Below are 13,986 nucleotides of genomic sequence, written 5' to 3'. Positions count from 1 at the left end.
TGACATTATTTGATCATTTCGTTTATTATAATTGGAAGTGCCTGCCTGTTTCTTTGTCTTTCACCGCCATCTTTTAGTTTACATTTTTACCTGCCTTGATTAATCTTCATATTTTATGAACTGCTCTGTGCTTCCTTGGTCTCACCGTCTCAGCAGCATGTCGCTCTGTGTATTATTGATTTCTAGATTAGGTTTATTCACTGTGAGTGATTATGAAGTCATGACGGTGCAATTACTTATTCAGTCTTCCCTGGTGTACCTCGTTCCATGTGTAGAATAATTAATTGATTAAATATTAAATCTCCTGTCCTATCTGGATAACTTATCATTTGAGGTGGAGGAGAATAAAATCCATTAGTTGGGGGTGTTTATATATTCATGGGGTTATCAGTCAATAATTTCATGAGTTAAATGTACATTTCAGACATCTTCACCTTTTTGTTTTTAATGAAGACATTTAGGCTAGTTGTGTGAAATCATTCAATTTGCATTTATTATATTGCTATTATGAAATATGGCAATTAATTATGTAAATATTCATATGCCATAAGTGATGAATATATTTACCTTTTATATGAATCTGTTTTACTGAGATTATTCAAGTAAACTGTCAAAGCGCAACTGTGACCCTGGACAACATAACCAGTCTTAAATAGCATTGGTATATTTGTAGCTATAGCCAACAATACATTGTATGGGTCAATTTTTTTATTTTTATTTTTTTATGGGAAAAATTATTAGGATATCAAGTAAAGATCATGTTCCATGAAGATATTTTGTAAATTTCCCACCATAAATATTTCAAAACCTAATTTTTGATTAGTAATATGCATTGCTAAGAACTTTAAAGGTGATTTTCTCAATATTTAGATTTTTTTTGCACCCTCAGATTCCAGATTTTCAAATAGTTGCATCTCGGCCAAATATTGTCCTAACAAACCATACATCAATAGAAAGCTTATTTACCCAGCTTTAAGAATTCAAAAAATTGACCCTTATGACTGTTTTTGAGGTCCAGGGTCACAATTTTTTATTAAACTTTTTAAAACAATGTAAATAATGATAGTCATTTATGCATTCTGTACAATTTAGCCAGGGGGGCTTCTTGCCCCAGGTAGGGGGCCAATTTACCCAACTCTAAATAATTTTACTTTCGGTGCTATAATAACTAAATTAGCAAGTGATTATGTTTATTTCCCTTGATATCACACACTGTAAAAAACAATTTGTTGAGTCAACTTAAAATAATTTGTAACCTGGCTACCTTAACATTTCAAGTTCAGTCAACTCAAAAACAGTTTATTCAACTTGAAATGTTAAATTATACAAAGTGACAATTTAGATATTTGAGTTGAATCAACTTAACATTTTAAGGCAGCTGGGTTACATACCCATCTGTAAAGTTTAGCAAACACAAATATCTAAGTTGTTACTTAGTACAACTTAACATTTCAAGTCAACATTTCACGTTGAATAAACTTATTTGAGTTGACTGAACTTAAAATTTTAAGGCAGCAGGGTAACAAATTATTTTAAGCGGACTCAGCAAATTGTGTTGTTTATTTTTTACAGTGCATTGGTTGATGCATCATCAGACTGCACAAGATAAACTAAATATTTTACAACTTCTTAATTTTAAGTTCAGCCAACTCAAATAAGTTTATTCATAAGTTTATTCAACGTGAAATGTTAAGTTGTACTAAGTAACAACTTAGATATTTGTGTTTGCTAAACTTTACAGATGGGTATGTAACCCAGCTGCCTTAAAATGTTAAGTTGATTCAACTCAAATATCTAAATTATTTACAATTATTTAAATTCTTAAGCGGGGGCGTCTTACCCTGCCACATTATTCCTCAACACAGAAGTAAGCTATGGGCGAGACTTCCGGTACATCAGCCGCGGAGACAACGAGAATAACAACAACATGCAGTAACCGGTAAAACTTTTTGTACTACAAGCCAGTGTGCCTTTAATTAATATAATACGTTAAAATAATATGGTGAGACACACCAATTAGCAATATTGCAACTACATATTAGCAACTAAAATAGGTGGGTGGATCAAACTTTGTACAGTTGCTTCTTAAGTAATATGTGATTCAGCAGGTACAGACTTTGTTTATCTACCTGACTGTTATTTACGAATATTTTGTTCGAAAAGCTCTGGTTTCATCAAAAGCGATGTCATCTTTAAATGGCTAAACGCATCTTCAATCGCATTTGATCTGAACTTTGAAATTCTCACAGGCATTTTCGTCCATTAATAAACCTGTAAGCCAGAGTTTGACACTGCTTTAGTATTGAGCCTCAGAACAAAGACTGGATCTGATCTAATCTGTCGGCATGTCACACATGTCTCTTGTTACTTGAAGAATGAATGGGGAGTTTTATCCAGGGCCCAGAGGAGGAGTAATCCGTGTTTAAACTTTGCTCATTACTGCAGCTGAGGGGGCACAGGGACCTTGCCTTATTCGCTTCATTAAGCCATTAACAGTCTGGAAGCCCTACAGCTGTCAGCAATATCAGTGCCTCCAAAGAGATACTGACGCGAGACGAGCTGTGAATGGCATATGCAAGCGATGGAGGATAGGGATTATCAGTGGATGTCAAATTATAGCCTTCGTTTTTAATATGTCCTCTTTCATTTGGACGGTTAATTGCTATGCAAAAGGGATAAATAGACGTGTTACTTAGACGTATTATATTTCTTTTGTAAAATGATAGATTTGTTCACTTACCCTTAGCAATCGTGGCTCGCCTAGCTTCTCTCAGATGAATCGCTCTAATAATCTCTTCTAGAAAGGCATTTGTAAGATGTGTATCAGTCACTAGGGGGCGACATGCGCTCTAATGATCAGACTCGGATTGAAGCGTGTTTACCGAGTCATTACTGAGGCTAATGTGCCTCCACAAGGTCTTTAGCTCCAGTCCATAAAGACGTTACTACTGTTCCGTCTCTTTTCTTTAGGTCTTAGTAATTTGCCTCGAGTAATTAACTGACACTTGAACAGAAGCCAGATTTAATCAGTATCGGGTCTTCTGTCAGTTTGAAAAGCCGTTGATTGTTCGAGACACTTGAAGGATCAATCACCCAACTCTTAAGCATTGATTAGACGACCTTCACCGTCTGAGCCTCCATCGTGCCTTTTTGTATGTGCCAAGTTTATTAAAAAAAGTTATGTATTTCCCCTTGGTGAATTATGTATTTGATGTGTAGCTAGAAGAAGTGCTTGGTTAATCTGCTGGTCTAAATCATTATTTTACCAAGACAGGTCTGTTCTTCTCACTACTTTTACTTTAGGTCTTGTGATGTGCAGTTCACTGGTTAAGAGTGATGAGAGTGACCCTGCCTGCTGTCAACTTGCTGTTACTTCTTGAAAATTACAGGTATCTGTGAAGCATACAGCTTCTGTCTTTAAACTCTGAGAAATTGTCACGATTATCAGTAACTAGAGCAATACTCTTCTGTTTTTCTGACATTTTTTTCAATTCTATATTTCCAAACTAAAAGAGTTTAAATTTCAGAAGGTTGCCAAGGAAAGTTCTCATTTCCATGTATTACTGAAATGAAATAAAAGACATTTAAATAAAAAGAATAAAAAATGAAACTAAAACTAAAAAACTAAAATAAATGAAATATATGTTTTTATGTATGTGTGTATATATTCTCACTATTAACCTGTTACTTATTAGCATTCCTATTATTAACATATTGGCTGTTTATTACTTATAAAGCACCTGTTTTGCATGACCATATTCTACATCCCTAATCCTACCCAATACCTGAACTTAACAACTACCTTATAACTATTAATAAGCAGCAAATTAAGACTTTATTGATGCAAAAGCTGTAGTTAATGGTTTGTTAAAGAAGTCCACTTCCAAAACAAAGATTTACAGATAATGTCGTAAAGAAATTGTTTTTTGAGAAAAACATTTCAGCATTTTTCTTCATATAATGGACTGATATGGTGCCCTGATTTTGAACTTCCAAAATGCAGTTTAAATGCGGTTGTAAACGATCAGAGCCGAGGAAGAAGGGTCTTATCTAGCGAAATGATCAGTTATTTTCATTAAAAAAAAGGTACAGTTTAAATACTTTTTATTTTCAAATGCTCAAGACAGTTAGGGTATGTTGCAAAAAAACTCCAGTTGTATTTTCTCCCTCAACTTCAAAAATCATTTCAAAATCATCCTACATCGCTGCAGAAGTACCGACCCAGTGTTTGCAAAGTAAACGTGCAAAGAAGATCAAACACCCTTAACAAAAAAGGTAAAACAGTGATATAGGATGATTTTAAAGTTGAGGCAGAACATGAGATGGGAGTTTTTCGACATACCCTAACTGTCATACTGGAAGTTCAAAACCGGGGCACCATATCAGTCTATTATATGGAGAAAAATCCTGAATTTTTTTCCTCAAAAAAAAAAATAAAAAAATCTCTCCGACTGAAGAAGGAAAGACATGAACATCTTGGATGAAAAGGGGGTGAGTACATTATATGTGAATCTTTGTTTTGGAAGTGGACCTTAAAATAAAGTGTGACAGAACTTTCTCTCTCTCTATATATATACTAAATGTGGTTTTCCAGAGGAAAGGAGGCTACTTGGCAGAAAAAAAAAGATTTTTGTTCAAGTTTAGCTGTTGTGAAAACACTCAGCATGTGTCTTGTTTTCTGTTCCTGTTCCTGCCTTCTTTGCAGTTCAAGTGGTTGTTCACACAAGCGTTGTTTAAAAACATCTAGATGGAGCAGAACAGAATTAAACAGCACAGGGGTTACAAGGCATGGTAATTGTGATATTTAAAGAAAAATCAAATATCCTTACCTTGTTAAATGGGTGTTGCAATATAGTGGTATCGCCGATAACCATGATATTTGAAAATGAATAGTACACGTATGATAACGCTGGAATAATAAATAATCCATCAACAGTAATCTGGTTGACATCCTAGTGTATGTGGAGGTATTGCTAGTGTGTTTTTTTCCAATTGGTTTCAATGGGAGCGCCACATTTTTTAAAATGCCTGGAGCGTGCCAAGCTCTACTGGGGCATTTTTTCTAGGTGCAAGAGTTGAAGAATGTGGTAAATCTGTCACTTTTTAGTAAGCTAGTCACAGTCTAGGAGGGGCGGGACTAATACAAACCAACCGTCACACCCCGCTTGTACTACAACAGTGGAGAAGTTAATATCATATTCTCTGTGTATTTATGTCTTTACCAGATGGAGCCAGACTGCCATATTATTGTTATGAAAAATAATGTGTTAAGAAACATTTCATTCATGATGCATCTGCCTTTTTCTTCTTGTAAGAGCGGGCGCGGCCATTTGTAAATTGTATGGGTGCGGCTTCCAATCCGATCCTTTAGCTCTATAAAACAGCTCATTTTGCTGCTTGATATTGCAAATTGGTGTCTTGTCAAATTATTTCAATGTATTATCTTAATTATAAACACACTTGTAATGCAAACAGTTCTACCATTTACTGCACTGTTATTTTTCTTGTTATTTCCATATAGTGGATAATGAACCAGAAATGTCACCCATAGGCTTACTTCTGTGTTGATGGAAAAAGGTGGATTACTTCAGTGGATATTCCATATTATAGCAACCACAGTGTCTCAACTGAAACAAATGCTGGGCTTTCAAATGCTCACAGCTGTGCATTTTCAGTAGAGCGCCTGCCATGTTTTCCTGGCTAAAAAATGATTCAGTGGACGCACAGTTATCACCCGTCATAAAACAGAACCAGATGCAGTGCACAGCTACTAATGTTGTACAAAAGCAAGTTGTCAGATACAACAGACAAGACACTCTACCCGCACTTCAAATAAGTTAGCTCGCCAATCCGCAATGCTAAATGCACCAGTCTGCAGAAATTCTCGATCAGTGGTAAGCGCAAAAGGGGGCAGCACTACCAACCTGTTCACCCTTCTCCACCTCTATCATCCTGCAGATTTCACCAGTGTACAGAGTTAGTTGCATTATTTTGCTAGCCCTGAAATAGGAAATGTGACATTATCCTGTTAAGTGCTGATGCCTTTTTTTTTTCTTTTTTGCCTTTATTTGGATAGGACAGGAAGCAAAGTGGGAGAGAGAGAAGGGGGATGGGATCGGGAAAGGTCAGGATTCAAACTCGGGTCGCCCGCAGCGCAATGGCGCTATATGTCAACATGCTAACCACAAGGCTATTGGCGTCGACTGCTGATGCCTTTTTGTATTTTTTCTGAGCTTTTAGCCCAAGGTGTGCTCATTTGGATAAAACTTTATGGATAATTGTATTTTACTTTAAATGTCTTTAGAGAGGAGTATTTCTTTCTATTTTTGATGTGAGCTTTATGGAGGGCTAAACTCTTACATGTTTCATTCATACTCGACACTGGAGGGCATAGTGTTTTCACGACACGTCATCAATCAGCCATATTGGCGGCACTGAATGCAAACGATGCCACTGAACTGAAATAAACTCGCATATATATATGCTGGTTATTGCTGCTGAAAATGGTCAATTATTGTAATGTTTTTCGGCTGTACTAATCGGTCGGACTGGCAAAAACTTTTAGAGTACTATAGACTGTCAGAAGTTATAACAAATCAAGGAGAAGAGTGAAAAAAATGGTCTGAGGAACAAAAGGCCAAATTGAATCAGGATTTCCAGGGCAAGTATCTTGACAACATTTGTGTTTTCTTATAATTTCCTGGTCAGGTAGGTGAAATATTAGGCTAATATCTTAATTAATACTGCTCGTACGTATCTTTACCGCCTATTAACTCTAGTTTTTTTAAACCATCGCGCCCTTTCCTGCTTACTTAGTCCTTCTCTCTGATTTAGAAGCTCCCACACATTTTTTTCATGGTTTGGACATCATAAATTAGCAGAACAACATATTCAGTAGTACATTAACCGTGCAATCAATAATGTTGTTTATATCCAAATGGCTGTGCGTTTGGTTAACTGACCAAATCGTGATGTGAATGCAAACCCTCTATTCTGTGATGATAAGGAATTTATTTTAAACGTGATACCAATTGTGTAATTGTTCCTTTTGTATGCAATGATGTGATTTATTGGCCTCAAATATAAAATTAAATAACAAAATATAAGTAAAGATGTATTTGACTAATAGCTTTTCTTTTAGGATTTCTTTAGACATTGCAATATATCATTATCATGATTTTTTTTGGAACAGATAATCCTGTAGTGAAAATCTGATGTTATGAAAGTCCTGTATTGAAGTTGAAGTTGAAAAAAAATGTTTTTGTGGTGCAGGTGAGATGCAACAGATTAGCCAAAGACCTGTTTATTACATTTTTAATATGTGCCATTCATCAGCCATAACATGAAAATAATTGGTTTCTCAGTATCAGACAGAATCAGTGCGTAAGTACATGTCAAAAATATCTTTTAAAAATTCGTTCTGTGGATCAGGCAGAATAACACAAGGTTACAGTGTGAAGTGTGATGTCAATGTGCTGTCATTGTGGACCATATGGCAGTGGAAATGGGCGTCATCCTTTTTTTTTTTTTTTTTTTTTGGAACAGGCTCCAGTGCCAGTTCCAGCTCACTTGGTGAGTAGCGACGAAGGGAAAAAAATATTAGACTTGCACATTTTTGTTTAGTATGAAAAAGGACACTGACCTAATCATTTTTTTTATAAACCAACCAAAATTGCAGTTCAGCTTGACAGCCATTAATTGGAATGGAATAGAAAGTGCTGCTTTAATTGTATTTCACTGGACAAAAAATTAGTTTTGAGTGACATAAGGTTTTGTTTTTTTGTTTGTTTTTTTTTATTTGTAAAAGGAATTAATACTTTTATTCAGCAGAAACACATTAAATTGGACAAAAGTGACAGTAAAGGCATTTATAATGTTACAAAAGATGTTTCAAATAAATGCTGCTCTTTTTAATTTTTTTTTGTATTCATCAAAGAATCTTGAAAATAAAATTATATCAGAATATTAAGCAGCACAGAATGAAAGATCATGTGATTCTGAATACTGGAATAATGCCTGCTAAAAATTCAGCTTTGCCATCAAAGGTATATTACATTTTGAATTATATTAAAATAGAAGAATTGTATTTTATGTACAAATGTATTTTATGTTCACAATATTACTGTTATTACTGTATTTATGGTTTTCCCCTCAAAACATAATTCAAAACATTTAAAAACATTTTTGTAAAAAACATTTTTTTTTGAGAATACCAGTCATTTATTTTTGAAAGTTGCATTTAATATTAACTCAGATGAATGGACATGATGCTTCAGGCAGTATGTATTTTTCTGTCAGGTCATGACTGTGTCTCATATCCTCTTTGCTCTTCCAAACAGCTTTAGCTGAGTTCGTGTCATTACAGGCTGTCAAAGCTTCAGTATAAAGTTCCAGCCTCGTCTATTGATCTGTGTGCCAAATGTTCTCCTCGCTTAGAATCAGAGCTGTGTGTTTATACGTGTGTGTGTGTCCCATACACCCATTTTGCGTAAATGTATTTGCAGAGGTTCATAAATTACCTCTTTGCTCGTTCCCCTTCTCTGTTCCTCACATCTGCGTACCCAGGGCCGAAACGGATGAGAAAATCAGGCAACTGGAATGAGAGAATGAAAGTGTGCGGCAGAGAGACTGATGAGGGAGAGGGAGAATGAAATGGGTGTCAAGGGCAATGAAATAGAGAGGAACATTTTCTCCACCTCACCTAACCAAGAAGAAAAAACAGAAACAAAAAAACAAAACAGAGAAAGACATTTACGGTCTGTTGTGAAAGATAAAACAAGCTTCTTCCTGTCTCGTCTGCTTGATCTGGTAAGGTTGATGAGAGGTGAAGAGAGCTCAAGTAGCCGTCCAGTTCCTCAGGCTCTGCTGTCTTAATGCGGTCTGGCGTCTCCAGCCAGATGAGCCGTGAAAAGCGTGGCGTAGACGACGTCGTTTCCGAAAAGTCGTGCTACATGACTGTCAGAGATGGAAGCAGAAATAAATGTGAAAAGTATTGTGGAATGATCTTCTACAGTGGTGCTCGAAGACGGAGGAATGACATGTTTTTTTATATACATATATCAAATTTTTCACCAGCTGCTTTCATCCATTTAAATTTTATTTTTATCCCCTTCTGGCAAATCCGTACTTTCCTCCAAATTCAGCTCCCGCTGTCATCTTATTTTTCATCTCACAGTCCTTGTGCTCTCTCTCTCTCTCTTTTGTCCTGTCTGCTTGCATTACAACACACACTTGTAGCATCTCTCTCTCTCTCTACATCCCTGTTTTTATATCTCTCTTTTTTTCTTGTCTATCTCTTTCAGTCATATTGCTTTTCCCAGTCCCCCTCCCTCAAGTGTCGCTGCCTTGAATGTTGTGCACACGCAAGCATTAAACTTAAAGATGCCTCACACAGTTTCCATTACACGTTTTCAATGTGATGATAGTCGCCCGCCGGGCACCAAATACAGTATCTGTCATCATCTCCCCCTCTTTTCTCACTCTGTGTGTTCCCTTCCTCTCCCCTTTTTCGTATTTGATTCTTTCCAGTCTCTCCGTTCCTCCTTTTACCCACAATCTGCTTCTTGTATCCATCCATCACGCTCTAAGCGGAGAGGAGAGGAGTGGAGTATGAACGCACGCGGGAGGAGAGGAGAGAAAAGCGAGCGCGAGAGAGGAAAGACGGCACAGCGACTCGTGAAGAGCAAGAGCGAACGAGCATCTCTCTCTCTTTTTACCTCAGTTGGCGTTTTTACATGTGAATGTGTGCGGGTATCTCACATCTCTACCGGCTCAGTTGTCGTTCGCGTGGATACGGCTGGAAGAGGAGCGGGAAGCGCAGGGCGCGTGATGGTTTGCTTGGACTAGCGCGGGAAGCGCGCGACTGGGAGAAGCTCGCGCTCACACACTCCGTCGACTCAGGATCAACGACAACATCTTCTCCAGCCCTCTCTGACCCGCCTCCCTCTGCCTGTCTCTCTCTCTCTTTCTCTCTGTCTCTCTCTCTTTCACATACACACACACACTCATGTACGGCTGGATGTTGTGTCGTTAAGCTGCACGTGAGGTGCTTAGAATTGCCATTGGATGTCCAGTGACCGTGTGTGTATGTGTGTGCACGTGCATGAATTTGTTTATGGGGGATGGGATAGTTTTGAAGCCCTGTAATGTTTTTCCTCTCAGTTTTTTGGGGAATGGCTCTTGTTTGTAATACAAACTTGTTTCAGAAGTGTATGCTGTGTTTGCTCTGGGCATTTTCTTAAACAAGTGGGAGAAAGTTGGAGAGAGGAAACAGAGGAGGGAGATGCTGTAGAGAAGGAGGATCCTGGCATTTGGAGTGGGGTGAAATGATGGAGTGGGTGGAGAGACAGACGGAGGGAAACCCTTGGGCAGCATCTTCCACTCCATTGCCACCCTCTCACACTGCTTAACTGGAGCGAGATCTGTTCTTCCTTCACTCAGTGATGTGTGTGTGTGTGTGTGTGAGAGATCTGTGGTCCAACCTGATATTTATTTATAGGAGCAGCTCTGACTACTAGTGTTCAATGGACCCTGTCTTTCTCTCTCTATGTGTGTCGCTCGCTCTGATTGGACAGGAGACAGTTTGGCTATGATGTCAGGGGGTCTGTGTACCTTGATTTGTCTCTGTCTGACTATATATTTTTTATTTCGTCTCCTGTATTTTCATCCTTTTTCTTCACTTTCTTCCTTTGCATTCTTTCTACTTGCTTCCTTTTTCTCGTGTTTATTTCTCTTCCTCTCTTTATCCCATCTTTCTTCTTTCTTCCTTTTTTCTTTCTGTCCTTTTGTCCTTCTGTCCCATCTTTTTCTTTCCTTGGTCCTTCCCTCCACCCCATCATTTTCACCTTCCTCCTTTCTGTCACATTTTCTTCTTCCCTTCCTTCCTTCCTTCCTTCACCTCTTTTTTTCATTCTATTTTTCTCATTTTTGACTTTCTTGCTTCCTTCCTTTCTTGTTTGCTTGCTTCCTTCTTACCTTCCTTCCCTCCCATCTTTCTCTTTTCTTCCTTATTTTCTTTCTTCCATCCCATCATTCTCCATCCTTCCTTGCCTTCTTTCTTATTTGCCTGCTTCTTTCCTTTTACCCAATCTTGTTCACCTTCCTTCCTTCACTCCCATCACTCCAATCTTCATTTTTCACTCCTTTATTCCTTCTTCCTCCTTTCTTTCTTTTATCCCATTCTTTTTCTTCTTCCCTTCCTTGCTTCCTTCCTTCACCTATTTTATCTTTCATCTTATCTTTCTCATTTTTCCTTCCTTCCTTCCTTACTTCCTTGTTTGCTTGCCACCTTTTTTCCTTCCTTCCCTTCCATCTTTCTCCTTCCTTCATACTTTCCTTTCTTCTATCCCATCTTTCTCCTTTCTTTCTTACTTTCGTTCTTGTTTGCTTGCTTCCTCCCTTCCACCCAGTCTTTTTTGCCTTCCTTACTTCCATTTGTCCTCTTCCTTCCTTTCTTCCCTCCCTCCTTCTTTCCTTTCTTTTTCTTTCTACTCTTTATCTCATCCTATCCTTTCTCTTCTTTCCTTCCTTGCTTCTTTCCACTCTTTTTTTTCATCCCAACATTCTCATTTTTTCCTTCCTTGCTTCTGTCCTTTCTTGTTTGCTTCCTTCATTCCTTCCCTCGTTCTTTCCTCCCCTCTTTCCTTCCTTCCTTCTTTTTCTTTCTACTCTTTTTTTCATCCCATCCTTCTTCCCTTCCTGGCTTCCTTCCTTCACCTTTTTTTCATCCCATCTTTCTATTATTTTCCTTTTTTGTTTCCTTCCCTCCTTTTTGTTTCCTTTCCTCCTTGCTTCCTTCCTTCTTTTCCTCTCATCTTTCTTCTTCCTTCCTTTCTTTTTTGCTTCATTCCCACTCATCTTTCTTCCGTCTTTACTTTCTTCTATCCCATCTTTATCCTTTCTTGTTTGCTTCCTTCCTTTTTCTTTCTACTCTTTCTTTCATTCCATCCTTCCTCTCCTTTTCCTTGCTTCCTTCCACTCTTTTTTTTTTCATCCTTCTTATTTTTCCGTCCTTGCTTCCTTCCTTTCCTTGTTTCCTTCCCCCTCATCTTTCTTCTTCCTTTCTTCTATCCCATCTTTCACTTTTGTTTCCTTTCTTCTTTCTTTCCGTGCTTCATGCCCGTCTTCCTTCTTGCTTTCTTATTGTTCTTTCTTTCTCATTTTCCTTCCTTCTTCTCTTTACTCCATCTCATCTTCCTTCTGTCTTTCTCACTTTCCTTCCATCTTTCCTCTCCTTTTCTTTCTTTTTCACTCCTTTCCTTTCTTCCTTCTGTGTCTAAAACTGTTACGGCTTCTTTGGTCAGTAGGGTTCATGTTATATAAATCCTCTCTCTCACTGGTGTCTACATTCAGTTTTATGTTTTTTCATAAAGCCTTACAGTGTCACAGTGTCTCTTCATGTTTGTGTCAAACCCCGCCGCTTCAAGAAAGACTCTGTATTTCGTGATATATTATTGATGTGCCTGTAAAACTCTAATGAAGTGAAATACAGCCAGAATCAGATGCCAGAAGGTGCCCGGGCTTAAGCTGACAATCGCTGTATATCTGCCTGCAGGTGTGTGCGTGTCAGCGATGGACCTGAAGGAGGGCTGTGGAAGCGAGGCCAGCCGTGAGACCGAAAGCGGAGGCATGGGTAGCCTGGGAGGCCCCACGTCTTGGCAGTCCTTCGCCCATCGAAGCACCCTGCACGGTTTACGCTTCATCTTCCCCTACTCGTCCTCCTCTTCTTCCTCCTCTTACCGCTCCACTTCACGCCGTCTGCTCTGGAGCGCGGCCTTGCTGGCCAGCTTGGTCCTACTTGTCCTGGAAAGCACAGAGCGGCTGGCTTACTTCCTCTCCTACCCCCACGTCACCAGTGTGGATGCTGTGGTTTCTGGCAGCCTAGTCTTTCCCGCCGTCACCGTCTGTAATCTGAACACCTACCGTTTCACACGTCTTACGCAGAATGACCTCTACCACGCCGGGGAACTGTTGGCCCTGCTGGACGTGCACCTGCAGATCCCCGAGCCGCACCTGGCCGAGCCCCACGTGCTGGCCTTTCTCACGGAGAAATCCAACTTCACTAACTACCGGCCCAAGCCCTTCAGCATGCGGGAGTTCACTGAACGAGTGGGCCATGACCTGAAGGAGATGATGCTCTACTGCCGTTTCCAGGGCCAGGAGTGCAGCCACCAGGACTTCAAAACGGTGAGTGTCTGCAAGGTGTTTCTTTTATAAGGTATGTTTCTGAGGCTCGATAGACTTGGAAGAAGTGTGTTTTGCTGCTGTGGACTGAAGCATTATAGGCTCAGTGTTGTTAGCTCTAAAGATTATCCTTGTCGTTCAGCTGTTTCCAAGGTTTGTAAAGAAATGATGATATTGATTCTTGCTGATGGTGTAGTTCTGGATGCTAAGCTGTGGCGTGAAGAGTTTCACTACTCTATTAAGCTACTCTTTTACTCTGTGTGTGGCTGGAAAAGCTTGTTTTCACTCTATAGGTGCAGCTGTTTTCATCTTAACTGTGATTCTGTTCTTATGCAGTGTGATGGGCTCATTGATGATATGTTGAGAAGTGCTTTAAAAGGTTCTTCACAACGGTGCCACAGAAGAACCCCACAAAGAATGATTCAGTCAAACCATCTCTTTCTTACCATTTTATAATCTGAAGAACCTTCTTTCGCCACAAAGAACCTTCAGATGTTACAAGTTCTTTATGGAACCATTTAGACAAAAAAGGTTTGTGATGGCATCGTGATGCACCTTTATTTTTAAGAGTGTAAAGAGTGTTAAGAGTAAAACAGTTTCTACCTTAAGCTGGGTACACACCACAAGATAGTCGGGCTGATTTTGGGACGGTTTCTCCCCTTCTGACAATCCTAGGTAATGTCTGATTATCTTGGTGGTTCTAAACATTATCTTAGCAGATTTTCCTGTGGTGTGAGGTGTGTTAAGAGTGAGTGAATGTTAAATATGATCGGAAATCCTGATGTGTGGGGGGAACCCCAAGGA

General features: G+C 38.9%; 1 protein-coding gene across 2 annotated transcripts in view; it reads left to right on the top strand.

Moving 5' to 3' along the window:
- The first annotated feature begins 3,314 nt into the window (after nucleotides 1-3,314).
- Nucleotides 3,315-13,986, top strand: part of asic2 (acid-sensing (proton-gated) ion channel 2) — a 446,952-nt gene continuing 436,280 nt past the window's right edge. The window contains exons 1-2 of one of the 2 annotated variants that reach the window (XM_051104559.1): nucleotides 3,315-3,389; nucleotides 12,554-13,185. In XM_051104559.1, coding sequence (XP_050960516.1) covers nucleotides 12,571-13,185 — 615 coding nt within the window. In that variant the 5' untranslated portion in view covers nucleotides 3,315-3,389; nucleotides 12,554-12,570. Of the gene's footprint in view, nucleotides 3,390-9,402; nucleotides 10,046-12,553; nucleotides 13,186-13,986 lie in introns of those variants that run through there. The other variant, XM_051104553.1, reaches the window with a different exon arrangement.

This window comes from Labeo rohita, chromosome 3, assembly GCF_022985175.1.
Source record: "Labeo rohita strain BAU-BD-2019 chromosome 3, IGBB_LRoh.1.0, whole genome shotgun sequence".
In the NCBI taxonomy this organism is placed as follows: domain Eukaryota; kingdom Metazoa; phylum Chordata; class Actinopteri; order Cypriniformes; family Cyprinidae; genus Labeo; species Labeo rohita.
The sequence above is the reverse complement of the archived record's forward strand: the minus strand, read 5'-3'. Positions and strand labels throughout refer to the sequence as shown.